Here is a 27,712-nt window from a genome sequence, read left to right on the forward strand (position 1 = left end):
AAATTCGCCGTAATTCGAAATTTTCGCAATTTCGAATTATTTCAGTCCTGGCATATAAAAATATTCAATAAAACGTAATAAAGTACACTATTTCATGAGCCAGTCATTGAAAATTGTGACAGACTTTTCTTAAAACATCATAAATTATTTATTTTAAGAAGGTAATAAGTATAATGCTGACATTTTATGACCCATTAACACACACGGAACTGGAAATTTGGTAGGCACATCTATGGATCTATGATTGAAAATCAAATTTTTTTTTTTCAAAATTTTAATGTTTTCCCATACATTTCACAGTCCCAGGTCCTGTGGAATTCGTATTAACGAGGTTTTACTGTATGTAGAATTTATAATTGCACATCTAACTTTGATGTCGATTTAGTCAACTTGATGGACCATCATTTTCCTCAATTAATCTGCCCTATTCATATCATTCATCATTCATGGATAATATTATTATATTAAATGCTCGCAATTAAAAAATATTGTAAGGTTAACATGAAATAATCAAGTTATCGCTAATGACGTATATATACATGGGTAATTAATTTATGTGACTGTCCACATAATCCTTATTGTTTATTTAACGGTCACAGAAACAATCCTGATGTCATCGTACGGCTTGTCAGTCTTGGGATTGGTCTTGATGTTGCTTATGTTTTGGACGATCTCCATGCCCTTCACCACTCGCCCGAACACAGTGTGCTTGTTGTCCAGCCACGGCTGAAAGTTTACAAAAAAATAAAATAAAACATTGTTACACTTGGAAATAATCATATGATAGTACACAATCAGATTGTACAAATCTGATAACATACAGTGAAACTCCGATTTGACGTTTTTGAAAGGAAAACTTAATAATTGATAATTTGTATTGATTGTTTAATATTGTTGCAAATAGAATTTTGAGGTAATTTCCAAAAAATTCCCCAATCCCTGATTTACGTAGAACACAATGCTATTTTTGACTTGGGACTTTGTCCGATTAAATATAATAATTAAATTAAATTTGGAACAGCCACACATTTTAAAATCCTTCCTTTTCTGACTTTCTTACAATGTAATAACACCTGTAGTACACGTGCATAGATTTACTTGCACCAATAGTATGTATTTTAAACTATCGCGATAATAACTGTTTACACATAAAGTTCTGACTGTCTCGCCAATCTCATTCTTCCAGAGTAAGCGAGACGTGATGTCGTTATTTTATAGTACTATTTGACAGGTTGTGAAAATCGATTAACCTCAAAATGAGTGCGTGGTGTTGCTCGTTTTTTTACTGGCAGGTTCGCCGCTATAGTTCTACTCCGCAGGCGCAGATATTAAAAAAAAAAAAAAAAAACTGTCGCGTGAAAATTTCGAAGTTTCCAAACTTTTTTGATTCATGCATGCAATCTTGCAACTTGCGGGATAATACATGTTTACACATGCATTTTCTTGTTATGGCCGCGATAATATGTACTGTCAGCAGTAAAGCCATCCTCTTGTACGGGCTATAATGCCAGCAGCATATTTTTGTTCAAAAGGTTTTCTTTAATCAGTATATTTCTGAGAAATGTTTGAATTATACTATATTGATCATATCAAAAAAGAATGATACATTCTTAAATTTTGTGAAATATTTGTTGAAGTAAAAATTAAAGATTATAGTGTGTACAAAGGTATAAAAATTATATTTGTGAAAAAACTATAGTACAGGAATCCTTCCAAGTTATAGTATTTGTGGCATATTTGGGATAAAATTATAGTATTTTACATTTTTCCAGGAATCAAAATAATAGTACGGTTGACAACACTGGTTAAGAATAAAATCTAGAGATATCATGACGATAGTAATGAAGGTAAGTACCTATTTTAATAGTTCCTTGATTTAAGCCACAAGAGTCAGTCGCCAACATTAGTGAAATTTAAAAAGTGCTTCATTTGCACTATATTAGTTAATTTCGTTGTAATCAAGTATGGCGCGGGTGGCTAAATTGGTAAATCACATTGGACAGAGTCCGATTGATGCAGGATCAAATCCTGTCCGGTACCATATTTTTTATAAACAGGTATGGTTTTGAATTGTTTCAGAATTATCTATTAATGGTATCGTATTTACTCAAGTATGAACCGGATGTCTGATCAAGTTGACATGATATAAGAAAGATTGCAACTCACCGTCGGAGCTAAAGTGACGAAGAATTGACTTCCGTTGGTGTTGGGGCCAGCATTAGCCATGCTCAGCGTGTAAGGCCGGTCGTGCTTTAGCGATGGTTTGAATTCATCTTCGAATTCTCCGCCCCATATGCTTTCACCGCCAGTTCCGGTTCCTGAAATAAAAGACATATTCAAACTATTAGGGCTTGAAATCCCAGATAAGTATTTTCAACTTAAAAAGGATTAAGTCATTTTTGAGAAGTACCCACCATGACTCAAGACAGGTTAAATGGTTTTTAAATGTTAATAATTATTGATAAAAAAAAATGATATCGTCAATGTCGGACTTCAATATTTTTTGTGTAATCGGAGGATGGAATTCTTGCATAAATAGGTGAGTCTTTTTTTGTACTCCCTAATATTCTTGTCATTGGCCGCCACTGGTAATAAAAAAGTATGTCAAAAATCAGTTTGACTTTCATTATGATATGATGAAAGGGAATAAAGCCAGCTACAGATGTAACTGCATACTTATGCATTTTTTTTACACAAGTATACATTAATGAATGTGTTATTCCTTTGACTGTACAAGCCACATGGAAATGTTTGAATTTCTATACTGTATACTTGCGCAAGACTGAATCAGTCCCGTATTCAATTAGGTTTTCAACACGGTTTAAGTGTCAACTGAGTATAAGACACAAATATGCAATTACGACTATGGCTGGGTTAAGGCATAGGATATTTCATTTTCAATAAAACTGTCATTAAAAATATGAATGAAATTAATAAATAATTATCTCATAAATGAAAACTTTAATGGGTTTATTAATTCTTGTGTGAATAAAAAAGATAAGTCTAAAATCACTACTTTCCAGGAGAATCAAAAATAGATTGGGTTTTGAACGACTTTTTATGGGAACTTCTATGTTTCTGTGTGAAATATAAAATATTATATAGAAATATTATATAGAAATAGAAATATAATGGCATCAATTTGATTCGTCCCTTTTCTTCTCTATGCATTATGATTAATTTGACTTACCAGATCACCTAAAAGAAAAAAATAAGTAATAATCCCTTTACGTTTTACATACAGAATTAATGTTGTAGGAGTGAAGTAAATCACAATTTTAGTTTACTGACGACCAATAGTATTCGACCAATAGACATCAGGTATCAATTTTTATATAATTTTGCCTAGTCTTTGACTCCGACCAACTGTTGTAACGCCTTGTCTCGTTTGCGTGACGATCCGTTATTCAGGCATTCTTTAACTACTTACTTTACAATTTTACAGAGGTCATCGTTTTCCCCGATTTCGTGGCGCATTCGAGTTCCTCAGTATTCTCAAATACATCTGCAAGTCGCAGCTCTACTAACTCTGTGTTGCTTAATTTGGGGCATTGTACCGCCATGTGTGAAATTTCCTCCTAAACATCACATTCATTGCAGAGCTGCGAATTGCTTCTCTTAAAATCAGTGCCACAGACGAGTTAACTCGCCTAAGCATGTATGTCGCGTCAGGCCACGGACGAGTTAACTCGCGGGTTCTAGTAAACGTCATAATTTCTGAATAAATTATTTGTGTATAGTTTCTAAACAATATTTATCATTTTAGCGTGAAAATATTCACGATTAACTCGAGAAACATGTTGATTTGGTAAGTTTTCACAAATATTTATCATTCTGTTCCTATTTCATATTTTTTAAGGGATTTGTTTTATTCCAAAAATAGCTGGCCTACAAAGTGTCCACCTAGTAAAAATTGGCTGGCAGTGATAAGGTTAATATAAGCTATATTTTCTTTATTTCACAAAAATTACAGGTGAAAATAATATGAAAACTAATTTCGAAATCTCGTGATTATGGGACAAACAAATCAAGCGAGACATTGTGATTGCAAAACCCTACCACCGCCTAGCTATGACAGTCAGCTCCGTAACAAAATGTAAAACAACTAATTCGCTGGTGGTTCATACCAATCTTGTAAGACGTACCTGTAGGATCTCCAGTCTGTATCATGAAGCCCTTGATGACTCTGTGAAATATATGTCCATTGTAGTATCCGTTCCTGCTGTGGACGCTGAAGTTCTCCACAGTCTTTGGCACTTCTTTACCAAACAGTCGGATGTGAATGTCGCCCAGCTCTGTGTGCAGGATTGCCTTGTCGTACAGTTTCTGCACACCTGAAATTTGAAGATATCGAACATATGAAGAGAATTTTATCAGGAACAAAGACCAATGGAGGGACGACAACTGTCTTCTTCAGAATTATAAGAATACTTATCCTATTACAATGCTTCAGTAAGAGGTGTAAATTGATGTATTAATATGGTCGCGAATTATAATTTTTTTATATACATAACATCATTTAAATTTTTTGGGTTTAGCAAGGACTGAACAAAAACTAACCATAAGTGCGAGTGAGAAAGCATTCGGCACACTATACTCTCCGCAATATGTATTAGATTAAGACAGAATAATCAACTTAGTGAAGCTAGAAGGGTAGCCGGTAAATATTTGTTTGACTTATTGTGCTTAGAAATATATAGTCTTTTTAATGCAAAATATAAAGTTATTGGTCAATATTTTTAGTTAATTTAGGAGAAAAGACGGTTAATTGTGTTGTGTTTAAATTTGGTAGCCATACTAAGAAGCAAGATGATGGTATAACGTTTTATAGGTAAGTAAATAATAATATAATTGAGGTTCTACTGTGCGTCAAACGCAAAGAAATCGGTTTCATATAGACGGACAATATCCTCTCTTTAGTATTATTAGGGGTTTAGTGTATAGCACAGATTAATAATATTAAGATAAATAAAAAAATAATAAGATAAGTAAAAATAAGATAAGATTAATAATATGATTACAATAGATTAATAAATAGAATTCCGATAGGCTATATTGATTTTCCTAAAAATTTAATTATATAATGTATTCAATACACTCCATTTTGACGCAGGGTTTTGAATGTGAGTGTCCTACGAAAATGAACTACGCATTATGGACGTGCAGTGTGTGTAATACACGAATATTAAATGAGCTTCAATGCATAAACAAAGAGCAGTTGTCAGTATTCTTGACACGTTTTAAGTTTATCCCGTGTTCTTTCGCACTAAGATCAGTTGCCTGCTACTCCTTAGCCGTTAGGTATTTCAGTTCCCATTATTTCTGAGTTTCCAGGTGTAGAGTGTGAGTTAAAAAGTTTCATATAATTGCCATATATTGTACTGGAAACCACAGTATGAATATATTATTATCTACGTCATAATTATTATATAGTTTAAAAAAAGTAAAATGGTTGATGAATAGTATGAACAGATTCTTTTTTACCTGACTTAAACTTAAACCATGCGAGACTTCGTAAACGCATGCGTTAGAATTTTAATTAAACATGTAAATATATCCCATCATTGCTTCTGAGGGTGGCTAGGAAATGAATTCCTTAGCCGCAACTATAGCTTGTAATATTATTGTATTACCTGTGTTTTATAATAATTTAATATTTTTTTATTTTTATTCGGTTTTATTTTAATAGTGAATTCGTTAGTCAGAGTAAATCAGAGGTCCAATTTAAAACATTATGCCAGCTGAGAAAATCAAACTGATTATCTACAATTTAAAATCCTACATTTAACACTACAGTGCATGGTTATTACCTATACCGGTAACACGCAGTTAGCAGAACACGGAAGTGAGGTATTAAAGTACTTTCATTATGACAAGTTTACATACAAAGCGGGTGGAAATGGGAAAACTTAAAAAAAATGACTATTTCCACCCATTCGCTACGGGGCCTTTGGGTATATTAAGAAGCCAATTCATCATAGAATGCTAGTAATAATAATTGTATATCTTCAACAAAAACAAAACATGACAAATTTGCTCAGAGCACATTTTTCTGTTACCACCCACTAGATGAATCACAAAATAATGTCAATGGAAAAAACTCATAGGTACAATAACATTATATTACGTGTATTTTAAAATAGTAATAAAATAAATATTATGGAGAGAAGTAATGATAATTGTATTCAAGACTCATTTAATAAACAATCTTTGAATATAATAAAGGTGGCCCAGAAGTAACTTTAACATTTTTATTGTTAATTTTTTTTTAAGTGAAACTTTTTTTAGGTAAACACGAAGATTCCTAAAAACTGTAATGATTTATTCGATAAACAAAAAATACAAATTAAAGCAATGGGTGTGATTGATTAATAGACATGTCAATTAGCAGGCACCCCACTCTGCCGATTACGCTAATCCGGCAATTTGGTGACATAACAATCTATAGGTACTAGCAAATATTACCCGTTGCCATTCTTATACGTCTTCTCCCTGTCTCTCTCTCTTTCATACGTTTACGTGTATGTTCCGTCTTACTGTCCTTGTTCTGGTGTTTCAGCCTCAATTATTTATTTGTCTGTGAGCGACTGCATCAGCCTAGCGGTATTTTTGTATCGTCTCCTGATATTGCCGAGCATGTCGCTAGCTGAAATCGTCCATTTGTCAAGCGGCGACGCTTAGCTGATGGTTCTTCCTCATCTATAATATTTCTATTTTTTGATCGATTGTGTATTGCCTAAGGTTACAGTAGGTTTACTGCACCCTATCCCTATTATCCTCTACCTAAACCTCTACTCTGTGGAGGCCCATATGATTCTATTAGGATCGGACATGGTCGAAAGAAGAAGAATCCCTATTATAATTAGTCATAAACCTCTTGGATACCAAATAATTTCTCAGTATGCTATTACCGGTTTATTATCATTTTTTTTCTTTCACGACCTCGTTAAAATAAACGATTCCTTCAATTTTTCAAATTTAGAATTTGCATTTGTAAGTTTAATGCGTTTTCTCCCTGTTTCACTCTTACTCTTACACATTTTCATTGTGAGCATTTTTATCGGAAAGAGATGACCGTAGTATACGGTCTCCAATTTCATTAGATTCAATTTTCATAGCCGATTTTGGCAAAATTCATGAATTCAAGAATGACAAATAATCCAATATATTGGCTATTTTCAAGATTTGTTTGCTGCCGGCTTCCAGTAAAGCGTAAACCGACAAGAACTGTGTTTTATTTGGACATGAATTTTATGTCAGTACTATACGACCCAAAGAGATTGGACGGTCTTTAACATACGGCCATATATTTCCGATACAACATTTCACAGTGAAGTGTGATACTGCGAACTGCATACGTACAAGTTTCCGGACACGGTTGTCTCTAGTGCATTACAGATAGTTTAAGGCAAATATACCTGAAATGATTTTCCTAAAAATTTAATTATATTATCCTAACACCACAATATATTATTATACGTCATGTCATGTGAAAGTACCAAACCTTGTTGCTGGAAATAGAATTTCTCTATAATAAATTTCCACAGAACATATTTCCAAAATCAGTATCAAAAATTGAAAAAATATTATAGTTTTTTTTGTTAAAATTTTAAATGGCAAAGTGACTTTTGCGTCACCTGTTTAATTAGGTACTTCTACATGTTTTTTGCTACTTAGACTTATCTACATTAATTACCTGGATAATTACTGTTAATTTATAAAGAAGAATATTGCATGGAGCTATTTATTTAATTAGTCAGACTGTCTATTTATAAATAATATAGTATGCAGCTGCAGACTGAATCATCGCTTCGTAGCTTCAATTTCATCATTTAGCTTATCCTGGGGTTGCTCCTCATACAGAACATTAATTATCCATACAAATGACAAGACACAATATTATTATATGTAATAAATTATTTCTTTTGTTCAATGAATAATTCAATGTAACATTCTATATATTATTGAACATACCTACATAATTTGAAAACATCCCATGCATATACCCACTAGAAACAATCTTTTTTTTTTATAAAATACGACATCCGACGGGGAAAAGTACACAGGCGCAAATCCAGCGGTTACAGGTTCAAGTCCCATCAGGTATCGTGTATTTTTTTCTAAAAAAAGATTTTTTCTAGTGGATATATGCATGAGATGTTTTCAAATTATGTATGTTCATTATTTTGTTTTCTCCTTCATTGATGGTGTTGACTATCAATTCATGGTAGAAATGCATTGTATTAACACAATGCTTACGGGCCCTTTTAATTAATTTTGTAATTAACGTGTTAATTTGCATTTGAAAAGTAATTAGCAAAAACACAATTTTGTGCGGCCCGTAAGCTATGGGTTAATAAATAAATAAAACTCAATGTTTAGTAACTAATTCCACTGTTTTTTTTAAAGTGGAATTACATAGTAACTAAACATTGCATTTTACTGAATTATTAATATGTGATTTTGCATACAGATCAATAATATGTAAAATGTTGTCTCGACAAATTGCTATGACAATTAATAATAATATAATGCAACATTACAGTAATCCAATGTTGGGAATAAAATGCTAATTGCTTTTTGTAAACCAGTTACATGTTTGAATCCTGTTTAATGCATACATATGTATGTGTTGCTTTGAAAATTGCGCCTCACTCATTTTTCAAATAAGTATTCTTGTATTCCTGTTTAATCCCCAGTCACTGAATGTTAAATGAATAAATTTGAAATATTATCTTCTTGGGGAGCGGCCGTAACAAACGCATAAAGAAAAAGATTGAAAATATTTGCGTTTCACACGATGTTAACTTATCCGGGTAAATACTGAGTCAATAAAATGTAATAAAAATGATAATAAATCCTTCACGATAAAAACCTTTGAAAGTTTACATACTTATGCTAACATTTCAATAGAAAATACTAAGAGATGTAGGCCAAATGCAAATTTGATTATTTTAGAAAATATACCCATATCATAAATTCATGACGCCAAGGATAAAAAAATGGTTGAAAAAAAATCTTACTTACTGCGGCAATATTAAAAGAAATGTTTTCTTCTAATATTGCCCTAAAGACGGGACAGTGCAGCGCAGACTACACAAGCCGACACTAAATACTCGTGCGTTATAATTAGGACCGTGCCAAGTGCACACGACCATCAATCGTGGGTGTGATTCATAAATGAGTATCCCACCCATGAACGTTCATTATCAGAATCAAAGTTCGGAGTGTCTGGGTATGGGGAATGTATCCGAAAAGGTGCAGGCGTCCTCAGTGGAAACCAGTGGCACTGGCTAGCTGTGAAATTTTCCGAACAGTGTATTAATTTTTGCCTGATAATTTACAACCATTAAGGAGTCGCAAAAAAGGGCTTCCAAGACAAGTTTTCTGGAGTATCATTATATCGTGGAAACAAAGAATAAATAACAAGAGGATTCTTATTCATTGTGAGGAAACGAAAACTTGAATTCTGTGTTCACATCGTGCGAAATGATAAATATGCGCTGTTTCAGTTAAGAGCGTACTTCAGTGAAACGGCAAATAGTGCAATGAAATTTCTCACTAGTCGCCAATCGGAGACTGACCGTCGAGTTGTCCACACGTCGATTTGTTTTGTCATGGCGTCGGATGAAAATATTCTTAAATCGTGTAAAGATGACTAAAAAACTTTATATATTAAGGAAACATGTCAATGAATATACTATTATTATTAGTAATATAACAATAAACATAACATTAAATGGACGAATGTTGACTTTTTATGACAAATTATGTTTTGTTCTGCACGCGTCATTTGCACAATCTTCGCATCGTGTAGTCACGATTGTTATAGACCGTGCCCCAACTGAAGTACAGCCTTAACCATACAGTAGAAGATAGAGGCCGAAAGAAAACCAGGAAGAAGACAAACTTCTTGGTTTAAGTAGCTATATCGGCTGCTTAAGGTCAACAGTTCTGCATCGCGCTCTCGATACAAACAATAATCAATTAATATCATAAAGTGATAAAAAAATTGTACACATCAATAAAATAAATATTGCTACACAATATTTGAAATCCAGATATCATTTATATATCGGAAACAGATTTCAGATATTTAATTTTTTTAAATTTCTAAATGTTTTACATAATTATACATGATAGAATAATATGCAAAACTAATATTGAATAGGTACGTTACATACAAATATTTGTTATAAATTTACCATATTATATAATTAAGGTTCGATAGTTTAGGCAGGAAACCAGAAATAATGGAAGGGGCACTGAATGAGGTAATCTGATACAACATGCGCGATCTAAAAACTGTCGGCGATAGCAACCAAAGGCAATAAACACATTAATCTCGCCTGCTCTCTACGCACAGGAAGTAGGCGGGGCTAATGTGTTATTTGTTTACAGTCGTTATTGCCGACGCCTTGGGTAGCTCGGTGTTCCCTGCTGTTTCTTATTCCACAAAACGGGCGTGAAAGAGTGACATATATACGAGAAGGTTTTAAATTATTTAATGCCTTCATAAGTTAACATCGACAGCATTTAAAAAAGGAATATAATAATTTTTCTATCTACTCCATGGTAGGCACAAGTCAGTAAAGCATTGTAGAATGTTATAAACTGTTTATCGGTTAAAATTGACAGCATTTATATATGAAATCGATAAGTAGGTCAAAGGAAAATAATACTTTTTCTGTCTTTTTCCAGTTCATCCAACGTGACATCCATGGTGCCCAAGTTTTTGCTCTTGCAGCAACAGCACATTTTTTTAAACATTTTGCTCCGGGAGACGAGCGTTGCTCACAAAGGTTAGTTGATCACTGAATTACCAAACTAAATTCCGCATGGACAGACAATGTTCACATCGGGTAGAATTCACTGAACTGATTAAAAATAAAAATATCACCAGTGCACACACATAAAAAAAACACGGTAGTTTTCATTCGAAAAAAAAAAACACATTAACTAGTTTGACAGTACCGAAACTTGGCAGAGAAAACAATGTTTGTGTGCCAAATAAAAAACAATACGTAGTTAACACAACGACCATCGGTTGGAGACTAATATTGGTTAGGATACATAGCAGCCAATTGCAGTGTCCTTCATGACAGTGTGTAAATAAAAACGAATTAGCATTGGCTAATGATTCAAGCAAGTTTCACTATTAAGGCCTTCTGTCATAATGAGTGTGTTCAAATAATGTTGTTTTTTTTATGTAGATGTCATCACTTATCTCGTAACCATGGCAACCAGTAAACATTGCCAGTAGGTAGAAATCTAACCATGATTAAAAATTAATAGACACATTTTTATGTGGATAGGTATGAATTATTAAAAATAATGACATCTACAACTCTGATCATAGACAATAATAAAATAATGTAATATTTATGATTATTGATTAGGCACATGAATGACTACAAGGTGTTAGAAAGTAATTGTGGCCTTCAATAGAAAAATAGTGTCATAAAAAATAATATTAAGCATTAATTACTGATTAGGTGATAATCAATTGAATTAGAATTTACTTAGTAGAATACCATTTTGCAATAGAGAATTATTCTTTTGAAATATATTTCGACAAGTTAAGGGGCTCGGAAATACATAATTAATAATAACATGAATAAGTTGTTGACTACTTATTAATTGTTCAAAAAATCATATTTTTGTTACAACCAAACAAGATACAATAATATATGTACCTAAGTGTTTTGATTCCAGGTAAAAATATCTCAATTAGTTAAGCTCAAATTACGTTGGCATATTCTCAGGCCGTTTGGCACGATCATCATGAAAAGTCACTTTGGTTGGTACCCTGGAGTCCTGACCAAATTGGAAAAAATCCTATTTATTGGGCACGGTCCTGTTGAAGATTAATGAGAATGTACAACAATATCCGAATTGACGTGATATGTCCTGTCTTGCGTTTGACATAACAACACAAATTTTACATTTACATTATGAAGGCTGCCTGACTATTCATCATTTTATCAGACAATAATAATACAAAACAAAAATAATATCCTAGTAAATACAATCAGTAACTTGTTACCTACTTGATTCCAATAGTTTCCATTGGCTTTTAAAGTAACAACATAATATGAGGGAAGACTGTTTAGTGTAGCCACCAAGCTGACCAATTGGTATATCGTTTGCTTATTGTTAACACGATCGAGTTGGTAGCTAAGTCGTTCCGTATAATTGCTAGTTAAAGTTAACAAATGCTCAAGGCGATCGTGGAATCTTTGGATCCTTTTGGAAAATTAATACTAACAACTTAGATTGAATTTAAATTCTAATCGATGAGAGTACTGCACTGTACTGCATATAAATCATCATTCATTCTTTATTTAAAAAACACTGACATGACTGAAAATGTTTAACGTGCATGATTTATGTCAGATTTCAACAGCCATCCTTCGCTACTAGTATAGAGTGTAAAAAATATGTTTTATTCATATGAATTAATATTGTTTTTGTGGTAAAACTAAGAAGTGCTAAGTGATCCACTATTACTATCATATTTTTACAAATGACTCCTTTCATGACTGTGTAATCAAAATCCGTAAACGTCACTACTTGCAGTGAAACTGGGTACAAATATTACATTGGAAATTAGACAGTGAATTGATTTTCCTATCTAGACCGATAAATCGCAAGTCAATAATTTTATTGTAATGTGTTATTTAAAAAAAAAAAATTAGCACTGAGCAATTCGGAATACCCTGTTATTTGTTTTACAGCATGTATGTATGGGCAGTTAGTATTTGTGTCAATGACAGGTACTCTAAAATATTATGCAAATTTAATGATATTCAATAAAATTTCAATTAAACCAATTGAAATTCAATGCAAATTTAACAAACAGGTGAGTTTTAGCAAATCAATAATTATGCGTTGGAATAGGACAGCAGCACTGTCATCTATCTCTTATATCCATTAAATAAATAGGTATAGGTAAATCATTTTACAGTGGCACCATGAGTACAGCAAATGCGGCTTGCAGTTGTAGTGGTATTGTTTACTAGCATTGAAACAGGCATTGTCGCAAGCAATTCAATACACGCGCGAATCGCCTATGGTGCCACTGTAGAATGATTTACCTATACCTACCTAATAAGAGTTAAGGCTTGTTTACACGAGCTTATTGCTAATCATTAGTACTCCCTACTCGCACTAATACCACAAGTCGTGACAGTAGCTTATCATACATGTTTAATATAAACTAGCGATCGCCTGCGACTTTGTCTGCGTGAAATATGCAAATAAAAAGTGGACAAATATACACAATGACATGGGCTCCTCTGTCTTTCTGTTCCATTATATGAATATCCACTACATGCCTTTAGACACGTATGTCAGTATCACACACGAGTGAGGCCGCATGATCGACGACAGTTGCATGCAATCTCGTAACCTCACCTCACCACTTCACCGCTGCTATTTGACCACTACCTATTTGTGCATTATTTTCGAGAAGTTTTATCTTGTAACTTCAGAATCTCCTGAGAGATCGAGACAAAAGTCTCCTAAATTGGAACTATACTATATACCTAGTGATAGTCTATATTATATAAGCTTTGCAAGTTTCATCAATATTGGTCTGGTAGTTATAGCAAACCGCAGAGATGTAAATTAAAAAAAACAACATTATGTGCTTAGGTATCATGGAAATAATTAAAACGTTGATAAAAAACAATATTTCAAAATGACAGTGATACAACACTTAAATTTTAATATCAGTAAAGATTGTCACATTGATAGTGAATAGATAAGGCCATTTAGAAAATTTTTTAATAAATAAATAAAAATCACAATTCAATACCAAACGATTTTATTTGGTCAAATAAAAAGAATTTAAACATGAACGGTGTAGGCAGTTCAGCGCCAAAGGGACGGAAGCCAATAAACGGACACATGCCCACCCAGCCTAGTAGAGTGGGGGTGCGCCTTCGTGAGATAAATAAACTTTACCGAAAGACCACTAAACGGCCACAGGGTTATTCTAAAACACGCTCAATCAACAAACTAGGTTAGCCGACAATATGTAAAAGAACCGAGAGAAATGGAGGCAACATGAAAAGGCCTTCATCGAGCATTGGATCGCCCTGACTGATGATGACAAATCATTTGGCTGTCGGGTCCCCTACCTTTATTTAACATGTTATTATCTTATCGCAGTTTTAACCCATTTATGATTTCATAGGTAAATAATTGTCAATAGGTTGTAAAGATTAATTTTACCACCGCTATTGGATTTCAGCACACATAATTTTCATTGCCTACCCATACAAAATAACATAAGCCTCGACGGATTGAATAATTTAAGATTGAAATTATACTGCCTCCAATGTAAGTCTTGATTGGTTTATGGCAATTCGCATCGACCCAATTCAGGAAGTTTAATACACGGAAGGAAGAAGAGAACATGAAAATCGATTATCATCCATGCCATTGATATACATATAAATACCCGTGTCTGGAAATTTGAACGCATGCAGTTTCCCTTATCACACTTCACCGTGAAATATTGCATCAGAAATATATGGCCGTATATTAAAGACCGTTCAACCTTATTCGGTCGTATAATGCTGACATAAAATTCCTGTCTAAATAAAACACAGTTCTTGTCGGTTTACAGGAAGCCAGCATCAAACAAATTTTGAAAATAGCCGATATACTGGATTATTTGTTAGGCCAGGTTGTGATCTAATAAAATTGGAACATTATTGTCTTCAATGCTCTACGAACAACGCATAATTTTTTCATCTCGGTACTATAAAGATAACCGTATAGTATACGGTCATCTCTTTCCAATAAGAAAGCTCACGGCGAAATGTAATACGTACAATTTACATGTAACTATAAATTTGAATTTAAGGTCTAGCTGATCCAAGTTTTATACTGTTCCATGAGTGGTTTTTTGCGGCCCGGATTTTGCCTTTCGGCATCTTCAAGCACAAACCGCACTCACCAATGCATACTGCCAGTGTAGAACGAATTAGAATTTTGACATACATGTACACAACATTGACTTCCAGAAAAGTCCACCTATATCAAACATTGTTGATAATGAATATGTTGTATTTTTATCTACAAAATGATATTTTCTGGTGTGTATATGCACGAGATGTTTTCAAATTATGTATATTCAATATATAGAATGTTACATTCTCGAATCTAGTGTCTTATTCGTTGAATAAAAAGAAATATGCTGCTAGCGCTATGATTCAGAGACATGGCCGGAGATGAATAGAATATTGAATTACATTGAATCAAAACAATGTCAAAATGCCATGCTACTAAACTAAACTAGCTACTACTAAACTAAAATTACAGCTGCTTAAAAATTGAGTATTCATAAATTAAGTTGGTTTATATAAACTTTAAATTATTTAATGGTTACTTTATCAGTGTTTTCATCTATAAATGCATGAAAAGTGATAAAGTATACCCAAAATGTCAAGTGTAGATTTTCATTGACACGGCACTAAATTATTATATCACATTTTGTCTGTTTAGTGCAGGGGTAGTCAACCTTTTTATACCTACCGCCCACTTTTGTATCTCTGTTAGTAGTAAAATTTTCTAACCACCCACCAGTTCCACAGTGATGGTGATTTATAAAGTAGGCAAATAACTTTAATTTACAAAATTTATAAAGCAGAGTTACAGAAAGAAATGTTGAAAATGTTTTTAAAACCCTTACCGCCCACCATGAAAGCTGGAACGCCCACTAGTGGGCGGTAGGCGACCAGGTTGACTACCCTTGGTTTAGTAGAAGCCAGCAGCAAAATTTTGAAAATAGCCGATATACTGGATTATTTGTTAGGTTATCATTCTTGAATTCATAAATTTTACCAAAATCGACAATGAAAATTGCCGCTGTTTCCACTTGGCTTCCAGTAAACAGACTTGTACCTTACTAATTTTCCTTTGTCAGAAGTAAGTAAAAGACACTATTTTTTTAATTTCTGGTTAAAAATTACACATTTTCAGGTTATCTGTCAAGTGCGTATGTCAATATTCAAAATGGCGTTTCATGTTTATGTTATTACATGCATGTTAATATTGTTTACTAGCAGGGAACACAGAATTAATGGGAACTGAAATACCTAACAGGAGTGGAGTAACAGGCAACCGATCTCGAGTGTGGAATAATATGGGATAAACTTAAACACGTGTCAAGAATATGTCATTCTAAGCTTGTCTTTCGTCTGACAACTGCTCTCGGTTTATGGACTGACGCTCATTCAATATTGGTGTATTTGATGGCTGCAACACACACTATTGCACGTTTATATTGTGTGTTTCATTTTCGTAGAACACTCACACATTCAAAAGCCGGCTTCAAAATGTAGTGTATTGGGGTATAGCCTATCTGAATTCAATTTACTAATCTGTTCTGTGTTTACTAGTGCTAATCGACTGATAAACGGCTAAATAATGTATAGAAATTTGTTATATTCTATGCATATCGGCTGTAGACATTAACTGTTGGTGATTCCAATAGTTATAGGTATTTCAGCTTAGAATCTTCAGAGAGATCTTTCGTCACACGCATACACTCCAAAGATTCTAAAGCTAACAGCAGGTCTGTATGCAATAAAACATAGTGAACAACAAAATTCTTACCTTGGCCTTCTGTTGCCGAGATAATATCCTCTTTAGACGGCTTCTCATTGAAGATATCCCTGTCTGCTTCGAGGCTCTTCAAATCATCAGGCCCTCTCCGCGAGAAAATGTAGAACCTATTCTTCTTGAAGGCAGTGCAAAAGAGGGTGGGATCTGGAGGAACCGCAGCCAAGGCTGGATTATCTGACGCTGCCATCTCAAGTGATAGGCTCCCTTTCGATTTATGGCCCCGGCCCTAAAGACAAGAGAGAGAAACAATACAATATTTTAGCCACTTACACTATTACCAAATACTCAGTCTCGAATACCGCATCAGGCATTTAACATTAATATCAAAACACCTCCCCAACTAAAAGGTTGCACAGCCCTACCTCACAAACATTATCTTCCAAAACGACGATGCGAATCTCGGGTATCCACGGTCACAAAGGGAAGTACCTGCCTACGACCAAGGGTATTTACGGTCGCCCACTCCGCACTGAAAAATACCGTAATTCGTGCGAGTTTTTGTTAAGCAACTTCATCCCTTACCCCGCGAGGGGGAAGCGTCCCTTGAAAAAATAGTTTTTGCGGACAGTTCGAATCTACCTACAACGAAGTGATGACATAAAATCAGCGTCACGCCGGCGGCGGTATCAGCCGTGCAATGGCGTGATCAACCGTGCTTCTAGCCAATTACCAAACCAATTTTTAATTATCAATAGACATTGTGATGAATATCAAAGTGCCCGCGAAATTAAATAATGTGCAAACGCGTCCATGTGAAAAAGAATGCAAAGTGAAGTGTTGTCTATTCGAACGCCGCGTGCCCGCTGGCTACCGACATACTCCGCGTGGTCCCTGTTATTTAAATGTTACTTTATCTCAGTCATGCTAAACCCTTGTATTCCTAACCTGTATAATTTAGTGTAAATAAACCGAGCCTGCGCAGGGCTATTGGATCAAAAAGTTTCTGTGTTATAATTCACCCCGTCAGTAATGACGTCACACACATCCCTCTAACCGATATGATACTGGAGGAGGTTCTACCACCGACATACATGTGAGCCCTCTCCATTCTTCCCGGTATCAACACTTACCAATTATGTTCTGGGTCTAAACATTAAAAAACAACATGAGAATTTTCCAGACCTGGGATTCAAATCCGAGACCCATCACTTCATAAGCAGATACATTACCACTCGTCTATCAGCTGTCAATAACTACTGCAAAAGGACATTCTCATGAGGCATGTATAGAATGTATTTTTTCATCTACTAAAATGAAACCATTTCTTTTCGAAGTGAAAGCATAGAGTTTATTTAATAATTTTGTGTTTAAAATTACAATTAATTGTAACTCCTTTCCAAACCACGAAAATCAATGATATATTAGGCCACATGACTCGGAAATGTGTAAATATGCAGAAAATAAAAAAACATTCTATCACATGTGAGGTTGATGGTGTGGCATGATAACCGTGAGGTGGCCTCAGTGTGGTTCTGATACATTTAAATACCAAGTAAAATGATATTTCACACTTTTTGTTTGTGGCGCGAGTGTATTGTGAGCTCATGTGACATGATTATTTTTTTGTACAGTAGAACCTCGATAGAACGGTCCAATGCGGGTGAGGTGTGTCCGTTAAAGCCGAAAGTATGTTATATAAAAAAACAAACAAAATCCTGTTTATCCGTCTTCAGATGATATATCCAGACACCTGTTGTGGAGTGACGTCAATGTTCGATGTTGACGCGCTTGCTTTCGGTAATCCAGCTTTGAAAAAAGAATCAAGTTTTGTTTGCCTTTTTGAAGTTTGCTGTTTTTTTATTATTAACTCTTTAAAAATGCATGTAATATAGTTGAATATCGTTTTCTGACGAATAGTGAATAATGTAATTAGATCATCGAGATGTGATCTGACTGGTAATGCTAATTGGGAGGGCGATAACTATGTTCAACGAAATTGCTTCGGGTGTTGATATATTCCGCCTACGTGAGAATGAGTTTAGGTGGACGTTATTTTATAAATTCTGAAAATAGGGTCTGCTTAACTCATCCGGTGTACTTCCTTGTACCTATCTAATTTATCTACTGATCTATCTCTTTTTTTATGTAATACTGTTATATTTATATATCTTCGTTTCTAAATGTCATGCTGTAAACGTCTTAAACTTATAATTTGTAATGTTCACAATATGTTAAAAAAATAAATAAATTGAAAAAATCTTATCACTGATCACTTTTGTTTATGGTCGTGTTGTTTCTTCTTCTTCACTATCTTTACGTCCATGATTATTTTCCAAGAAATCATCTGCTATTTCAATTTCAGTCATGATGTGATGCCCAGGGTCACCTTCATCTACATCCAATCATTATATACTTATTGAATGGAGTAATAAATGCATTGATTCATTTTGAGTAAACAAATAAAATTACGGTGCAGCTGTGTGAATTAGTGGCCAGCGTCGTAAACGTTAGTGCTACGGTAAGTCTACGAGCTGGACGGCATTATGACTTGAATTCGAGTACGAGAGGTATGACGTGATTATCATGCGCAGAACATAGTTTGCAAGCGGTGACACTTTGATTTAAACATGTATAGTATAACATTAATGGGATCTTTTTAACAATTTTCACATTTGACCAGATATTTTGTCCGTTATATCAGGGTTTTACTGTACTGTTATTTTATTTGTATTGTATTAAATATTCATTGTCGTTGTGGTAAACTTCCCATTTTGCAAGATTCTGGAGAAACGATAATCGCAAAATACCATAAAAAATCTTGATAAAAGAGAATCATGTTTCCACAACCTCTAATAGTGCCTAATTGAAGTTGATGTATGACCCTTTTAATAATTCACCTGTTTCATTTAAACATGCTATCTCAAAAATTTTGTATAAATAGATATATAATGTATTTACTTATACATATATATTAATTCTTTTATTTTTTATGTTACTTTTTTATTTTTCTTTTTTATCTTTTGTATATTATTTAATTATTCATTATTCTTCCTCATTTTTCTCATGTAATCTTCTTATGTAATTTCTTTATATTTATGTTATTTTACTCTCTATCTTGTTAGGCTTAACTATAATATAATGTATATATGGAAACTTTGCTGGTTGCATTAACTTTGTATTATTATATTATAAATTTCTGTAATCAATATGTAACTGTTTGTTTTCCTTAATAAATAAAATAAAAATAAGTATTTTGTGGTAATTGTTATACCTGAAATAACGCCAAGTTGAGGGGTCGCAGATTCTCTGGTTTTCCAATCATTTTCACACATCTATTTGTGACCAAATTCACCAATTTTACACCCAACAACGTTGAGTATAGAATGAAGTGACCACTTTCGTCAAACAGTATATTTGCTAAATGCATTGCGTCTGACTTCTCCAAGTCTCTCTCGGATGCCATTCTGTAAAAGAACAAAGAATGATAAGTGTCCACGTACTATATCGAGTCATATTATGAAACACTAGACTGTGATATGTTTAAGAAGGGCGGCGGTGGAGCTAGTGTTATCATGGGACTATTGCGAGAATTTTAATAATCCATGAATTAACTGTTTTGTGGCACACCAATGCATTCGGGTTGCCGACCGCTGCTCTAGAGTCTAGATAGAAGGAGTATAATACACAGTCCGTATTAGGAATTTTAAAGGCAGTTCCATTTTCGAAAAAAAGTGAGGTTATATTGGTAACAAGTACATTGTTTTCTTCTTCTATTGGCAGCCCCAAAAACAAAATGGCGGCTCGCATTCTGGTCTTTATTTACATAATCTACGTACGCATTTCTCGGTGTTTCACATGATTATTCATCTTAAAAATAATGGTCATTGTGTTGCTTTTCGCTGCCTATATACAATTGAAGAGAGAGTATCTTTCCACGGGTATTTATAGCTAAATTTTGTATTCAAATGTCTGCTTTGATATGGCAATATGTGCGATTCGTGAAATGTCAAATTGAAGTCAAATTTAATTATACACTATCAAATCCTATGAATTTAAATATACAAGGCCTATTTTGGCAATATTATATGCACATGGAATCATCTTTGTAATTAACCAATTGGTGAATCTGAAATTATAGTAGAATTTCATAGTAGAAGTGTGAAGTTATTTGTAGTTAATTTAATCAGATCAGAGATCCTTTTTATTGCTTAAATTTCATACATTTACTCTATAGTTAACGCTAACGTTTTTTTCAACGTCTTTGATCACAACATTTGACAGCAATTTCAAAACGATCTTAGTATGGAGATGAATTATTGGTAACCAAAGAATATATATAATAATACAAAGAAGATATAACTATAAATAGAGCCTATGTGAAGTTACGATAAGGACATTTCAGTATTAGTACCTTCTGCCGAATTCCATATTGGGCAACTGCTGTGTCTGATGCTGGAGTTCCGTAAACCTGGCCAGAGCCTCATCGAACACCCGCGACAATTTACCCGTCATGAAATTAAACACGCGAACTTTTCTATCGACAGAGAGAGCTGCCATCTTCTTCCCGTCTGGCGAAAAGGCCAAACCTGTGGGGAACGTTTTGTTCTTAGCAAACTCGAACAGATCCGTGTCGAGTTTCGAGTCAAACGCCACATTCCTCGGGAACTTGAACTCGTGTTTCGGGCCCGTCCAGTATTCCAAGATTCCTGCCCGGTCCACCGATACGCAGACGTCGAATTTGAGATTGTATTTGATTACTGCGATCGGCTGTCGGTGCATCGTTTCAAAAACGTGTAACGGTTCGTTACTGCTCTGAATTCCATCATAAATATATATTTTACTGGATTCTGACCTGAAATAATAATAGATAATAATTCTTTATTGAAAGGGAATTTTCATTAATAATTAGAGACCTAATTGTGTTAAAACTGACAAAATCCACATGGACAAATAATATTCTCATCGAACGCCACAGCATATAACCCAGGGAAAGTGAATGAAAAAATTAATAAGCTTCATAGATACAGAGTTCGATATTATGATATACAGTAGGTACTCGGTAATTCGGCGTTCAACAATCCAGCACGTCCAATAGTCCGGCATTTTGCAACTCAGCTTTTCTACTCTATAATCCGGCAGGTTTCACATTAAACTGCCGGATTACAGAGCGGAGAGCCATGTTTACATAAACTAATAAACTAATAAAGATTTTTACTGTGCAAATCTGTGAAAGAATTATTTCCTATAGAAATCCAATAATCAGGCATTTCCGACAATCTGGCATAGGTGAAAAAATATGGGTGCCGGATTACCGAGAAAAAAATGATTTCCACATTCGTTTATTCAAAATTTTTAGGAAAACTATAAAATTTAGAGGAAAATTTTTGATATTTCGTTTCCGGTAACGAATAAATATCTTAGTTACATTCACTAGTATACATATCATTGGTCTATCTTATAAATCTCATAAACCCACAAGTTATTTTCAGGATACAATGAAACCCCGATTTTACAGTTTTCAAGGGACCCTAACAAAACGATAAATGCGGGACATATATTTTTTTTTTAAAAAAAAAGCTCGTTTTTCTCCTGGATTTTTTTCGACGTCTTGAATTATTTTCAGTTTCTCAGCTGAGTTCTAGTTTTTTCATGGGGGGTATTTTAGTTGCGATTTATAAATATTCGTGATACGAGATGCGTGGCAAGCCTGAGCGCCGACCGACCTGTGCAAACAAAGCGACGCGAGTGAAAGGTCTGTGTGTATCATAAACAATTCTACGAAAGCGAAAGAATATTCAACAAAAAAGGTCAATCGGGATAATATTTGTGACGGGACCATAATATTCAGATGATAGATCGAGGAAAACGATAAATCGGGGAACGGTTAAGCATGCGCGGAGTCGATATTGGTCGATATCGACATGCAGGCTCTGGCACAATGCAACTCGACGCATGCGGCAACAACATATTTCTTTCATGCGTCGCAGTTGCATCGGCCAATCTGCGAAGCTCCATTTAATAAAGTTTGTTTCTTGGTTTACATGACGTCGCATCGACGAATTCGACATAAGACGCATGCGGCGAGTTCTGATGTGCGAGCCCACTAAGTGAAACAGCAAATAATTTTCAACTGTATGTAGAATGAAATTACGGCCGCGTTGTCATTCGGAGAGCAATAGTCGACGCGTCTGCACGTTGATTTGTTTTGTCATAGCATCGGATGAAAATATTCTTAAATCGTGTAAAGATGACTAAAAAACTTTACGTATGTACTTAAAAAAGAAAACATGTCAATGAATATACTATTATTATTACGAATATAATAATAAACATAACATAAAAAGGACGCATGTTGAACTTTTATGACAAATTATATTTCGTTCGGCTTCCGTAATTTGCACTCGCGACCCGCATTCCGCGCATCACCTAGTCAGGAACTTTTTAGACCATGCCTCAGCTGAGTTATAGCCTTAATGCGGGATTATTTAACATTGTTCTTATGGGTGTTTGGCGGGACTTTCAAAAATGAACGATCCGTGCGGGAAAACGATTTATGCGAGAACGGTAGATCGGGGTTCCACTGTATAGAAAAAACCATCTACCAATCATTTGAAAAAAAAAAAAATTTAAATCTTTAAAATGAAATTGAACAAAGTGTATAAGATTTATGGTGTTGACCAAGTTTGCAAATATTTTTGTTGTATGGACACGAATTAAAAGGGTTTTGTGGATTGATTTTAGAAATAATTACATGGATAATATTATGTTATGGATGTAAAAATCTAATACAAAGGTAGACAGAATATCTTATTATGAGTATTCAATTTTACTGAAACGGAATTTACGAGTTTTATAAGATAGACAAACAATATTCTACTATTCAATTCCATTTAAATATCTGAGTTATATGATACAGTAAAACATTCCAGCGACAGGGTGTCCATTATAACCGAAAATTCATTATCTATATTTAACTATTTCTTTTATTCAACAAATAATTCACAAGATTTAAGAATGTATCATTCTAATTATTGAACATACATAATTTTGAAAAACACTTTCTGAGAGAGTATATTATTATAACCAATAGATAAAATCTTTTTTGAAAAAAGTAAGCCACCCCGACGGGGAATCGAACCCTGTATCTCCCGAGTTTACGCCCCATCCGTCGCATTTACCAATATGCTATGCAGTGACATACTAATTGCGACAAATTTTAACTATTGGTCAATTTTAATACCTACTCATAGCGCTCTTCCAAATCAAGCTACTTTGGCAATCGATTTTTGTTTCGTAAATCAAAGTAGATACCTATTACTTCGATTACTAACCGACGTCGTGGATTTCTCCAATATTTTTTATGATGTAACATAATAATATTATTAATAAAAAATATTGGAGAAATCCACGACGTCGGTTAGTAATCGAAGTAATAGTGATTTAAGAAACAAAAATCGATTGCCAAAGTAGCTTATGAATAAATTATGTATGTTCATTATTATCTATATAATAATGTAGGTTTCTTAATATTATATTAATTAAGTAGTTAGTTTAAATGTTTTTAATTACACCATGATATGTATATAACTAAATAAATAAACAATGCTTCTAAACAACGCAGAGTTTAAATTGAATGAAAACACATCAGAACATCAGTCGACACACGATAAAACTACTGCAGAAAGTGACACTACTTGAACCAATTATTGCACACAACACTGTGAGATCACGAACCTAGGGGCGGCAGGCTATATAAAAGTATGGTGAAGCCGGCTAGTATGGCGAAAAAGTATGGTGGGACGGGCTGGTAATCAATTTGTGGCAAAATTTGAGTGTTAACATTATATTATATGGGTACATTATAATGACCAAAGTAAATCCTCTGTGATGCCCTGATTTTTTTTTTTATCGCGTCGCTATTTTTCCTAAGTTATCGGCTATTATTGGCCTGCTTCATTCAGCTGTATGAGAAAGCCGATTCCTTGCCCCTCTTTTAATTTAATATCTCTATGTCACGAACTAACCATGCCCCGAACATTGTATACAAACTGAATACGGACTAGAAATTTTATCTGTTAAATCCGAAGTCTGTTTTACTGTATTGGATACGTGGACATGTTTCTTTTGACGTAGACGGTTTCGTCATAGTACAAAATTAATCATAATTTTATTACTTACACTGCTAATGCATTTATGGCATCTCCAGAAGAATGAATCCATTCGGCACAGTATGGCTCGTAATCCAGTTTAATCATATTTATCATATCTAAAAAGAAAAATCAATAAATTATAATTTACAATATATGATAGAAATAATATATCTTTAAAAATAAGTGCTCTGCATAGCCCATAGACCCTAGGCCTGATAGCAAGACTCGGGAAGAAGCAAAGAGACTGGAAAGCGACGGAGATCATTTAAGCAGTGGAGATTCACAAAGAAGATGAAGATATAATACTTTGAATACAGTGTATAATAGAGCGGGGAAAATTAATATTGACGAATGAATATTTAATGTTTGCCAGTAATAAAAGTCGTTTATCTACCAATCATCTTATAATACTTAACTATAAAGCTGGGTAAAAATATAACAGCATACTTGAGCAACTATTTGGCACAAGTATGCATGACAGCCATACGGCACAATTAGTATACAATATAAAAATTCAAAGATTTGTATATTGTTTGCAGTCAAAAAAACTTATGCAATAATAATATATATGCTCATGTATACATGCGCAAAAAATGGTTAAGTATACAGTAACGTTTGTAGCTAGCTAAATAGGTGCTTAACTCTATGCCACCAATTAGTTCATTGGCGTTATTAACGTAAGAATTGGTGTAATTACGGCCGTGTAAACGCGTTTTCGGTTGTTAACCAGAGAACCAATTGGTTCAAACTCAGAACAAGTGTTCTAAGTAAATCTGCCTTTTTAAAAAGTCATGTATGTAGGTATTTAGTTTTCCCTAACAAAATAAATTATCTAAAGGTTTTTATTTATTTATGTCCTATTAGACGTCGTTGAAATTGTTAATTTCAATTGTGTATTTGAAGTTTTAGAAATTCTTATTTTTATACAATGGTTAGGCTATTTCACTTTCATCATTTAATTTAGCATTTAATAAAAAGTTGGCTTGTGCAATTTTTCAAATAATGAAATGTTTCTTTGAGATTTTAAATCAGAATATAACTTAAAAAAGCAAAAATCGTGGCTTGAGCCGACTGCCATTCAATAATTATTTTTTAGATTTTCCAGGACTCACCAAAGTTGATAACGTCAAATATCTTCACTGACTTATCGGTGGAGGCTGTACACAGATATGATCCATTACAGTTGGATGTGAGAGCAGTGATAGCTCCCAAATGACTTCGGAAATGCTTTACAAATTCAATATTATCCTCCACCTTCTTCCAGAACTTCAAATGTCCATCACAACTTGCCGTTATCACAAAATCAGTTTTGGTCACAACTACATGAGTAACAATGTCTCTGTGCATGTAGCTTTTTTCGTACGACTCTGAAGAGGGTAAATTATCCAAGTAGAGATTCTCGTATTGTAAAACTAAAACATAGAAAGAGAAATAAATAATTATTCATCCCAATGTAATTCTATGTCCTAGGTCTGATTTTGACGTTTCGTTTGAAGGTTACCTTTTCGTTTTTTAACTTGCGGCTGTACGGCCTCTGAAGGCAATGGCCCAACCCATTCATCGTCAGATTCTTCCTTTTCATCCTGTGCAGGTATTTTATTGTCCGAATCTGCCATTATTAGACGATTTTAAATGTTTGTCAGAAAACAAAATATTATGTTGGAGGTTAGGTTTACCAGCCGATAAATTGCTGTGGTATATTGTACACAGATGGCAGCTATCTCAGAATCACAATAAACAATAATGCAACGAGCAACGCTATTATTAAAGTGAAGCATCAATGAACAGGGCAACGCCGGATACAGTTTATGTAGTGATGGGCAGCAGCTGTTGTGGATATTCAATCAGGAGATTGCAAACAAAAGAAAATGAAAACCTATTGGTAGCAGGATGATTTTAATAATCAAACCACATAAACAATCAGAATTTATCAAATATTTTAAATAATCATCAAACAGCCATAAAAATGGGACGGGGGTAGATTTTTCAATAAATTATTTAGAAAATCACATACAAGAAGGATACTATTATAGTGGAATAATAATTTAACCTTGAACTTGCGCAGATGCCATCTCTTCTAGTGCGCATGACTTACACAGTCTACCATTCCATCGCTTTCAAAAGAAAGTAAAAACTCGGCGCCGCACCGACTACGGCTTATGTTCTGTTAAAACTATCAAACGTCAAGCTAATGTGGTACGGTATGTCAATGGATATTATTATGTGCACAATAATATTATAAAAATTAAATAAAGAAATAATTTTGCCTTAAATCATATTATAATATATTATACTAAGTACATACGCCCGACGCGGCCTGACACTATTACGATTGCAAATTATAAAAAATGATATTCAATAAATACAAAATAAGTATTATTCCATACCTAATAATAGGTAGGTATGTATAATAATTTTAGCATGTGATTGCAGTTTTTATTATGTTACATAATTATCATTGTTGAAACCTAGGTATATCTAACAGCATAATGAAATGTTTCAAAATATTATAACACGAAATTACTCAGATTGTCATTATTGGCTAACGCCATTTATAAATTGATAATAATTATTATGACACTTGATACAAACATGTAAATTAAAGCGATTTTTGTGATGGAGATAGGTAGGTAGTAATACATTTATACATTGTCTGATTTAGATCGACAGTAAATAATAATTACCGAACATGTAAATTTTAACGCATTCCGTATACATACACAGCTATATTGTAACTTTTGCGACTGTTTTACAAAGATTGGTTGTCAGCAGCACTCGAAATGGAAAATTTTACGAACCGGAGCGCTCGAAAATTTTACGAAAATATTTACATACTTATCTGACTTTATGAGTAGGTATTTTATAAAAATAAGTGTGTTAGATTTTGGCTATGGCCAATTTCGCTCAGACGGTCAAATTATTTTTTCCACGTGACAGTAAAAATTTTGAGAATTTTATGAACCGGAACGGCGCTCCAGTGCGTT

The 27,712-nt window shown here is 33.9% G+C and overlaps 1 protein-coding gene across 1 annotated transcript; it reads right to left on the minus strand.

Annotated features, from left to right (window-relative positions):
• Positions 1-304: 304 nt before the first annotated feature.
• Positions 305-26,488, minus strand: LOC147074625 (peptidylprolyl isomerase domain and WD repeat-containing protein 1). Its single transcript, XM_085943596.1, has 9 exons — positions 26,230-26,488; positions 25,841-26,140; positions 24,757-24,844; positions 20,990-21,430; positions 19,850-20,042; positions 16,630-16,864; positions 4,146-4,334; positions 2,167-2,318; positions 305-726 (listed from the first exon to the last, which is right to left on the minus strand). Exons 1-9 carry the CDS (start codon positions 26,342-26,344, stop codon positions 583-585), a joined length of 1,857 nt encoding a protein of 618 aa, XP_085799722.1. The 5' UTR covers positions 26,345-26,488; the 3' UTR covers positions 305-582.
• Between the last annotated feature and the right edge of the window lie 1,224 nt (positions 26,489-27,712).

The sequence above is a fragment of the Rhyacophila brunnea genome, unplaced genomic scaffold (assembly GCF_057557595.1).
Source record: "Rhyacophila brunnea isolate RB1 unplaced genomic scaffold, BYU_Rbru_1.0 scaffold_16, whole genome shotgun sequence".
NCBI lineage: Eukaryota > Metazoa > Arthropoda > Insecta > Trichoptera > Rhyacophilidae > Rhyacophila > Rhyacophila brunnea.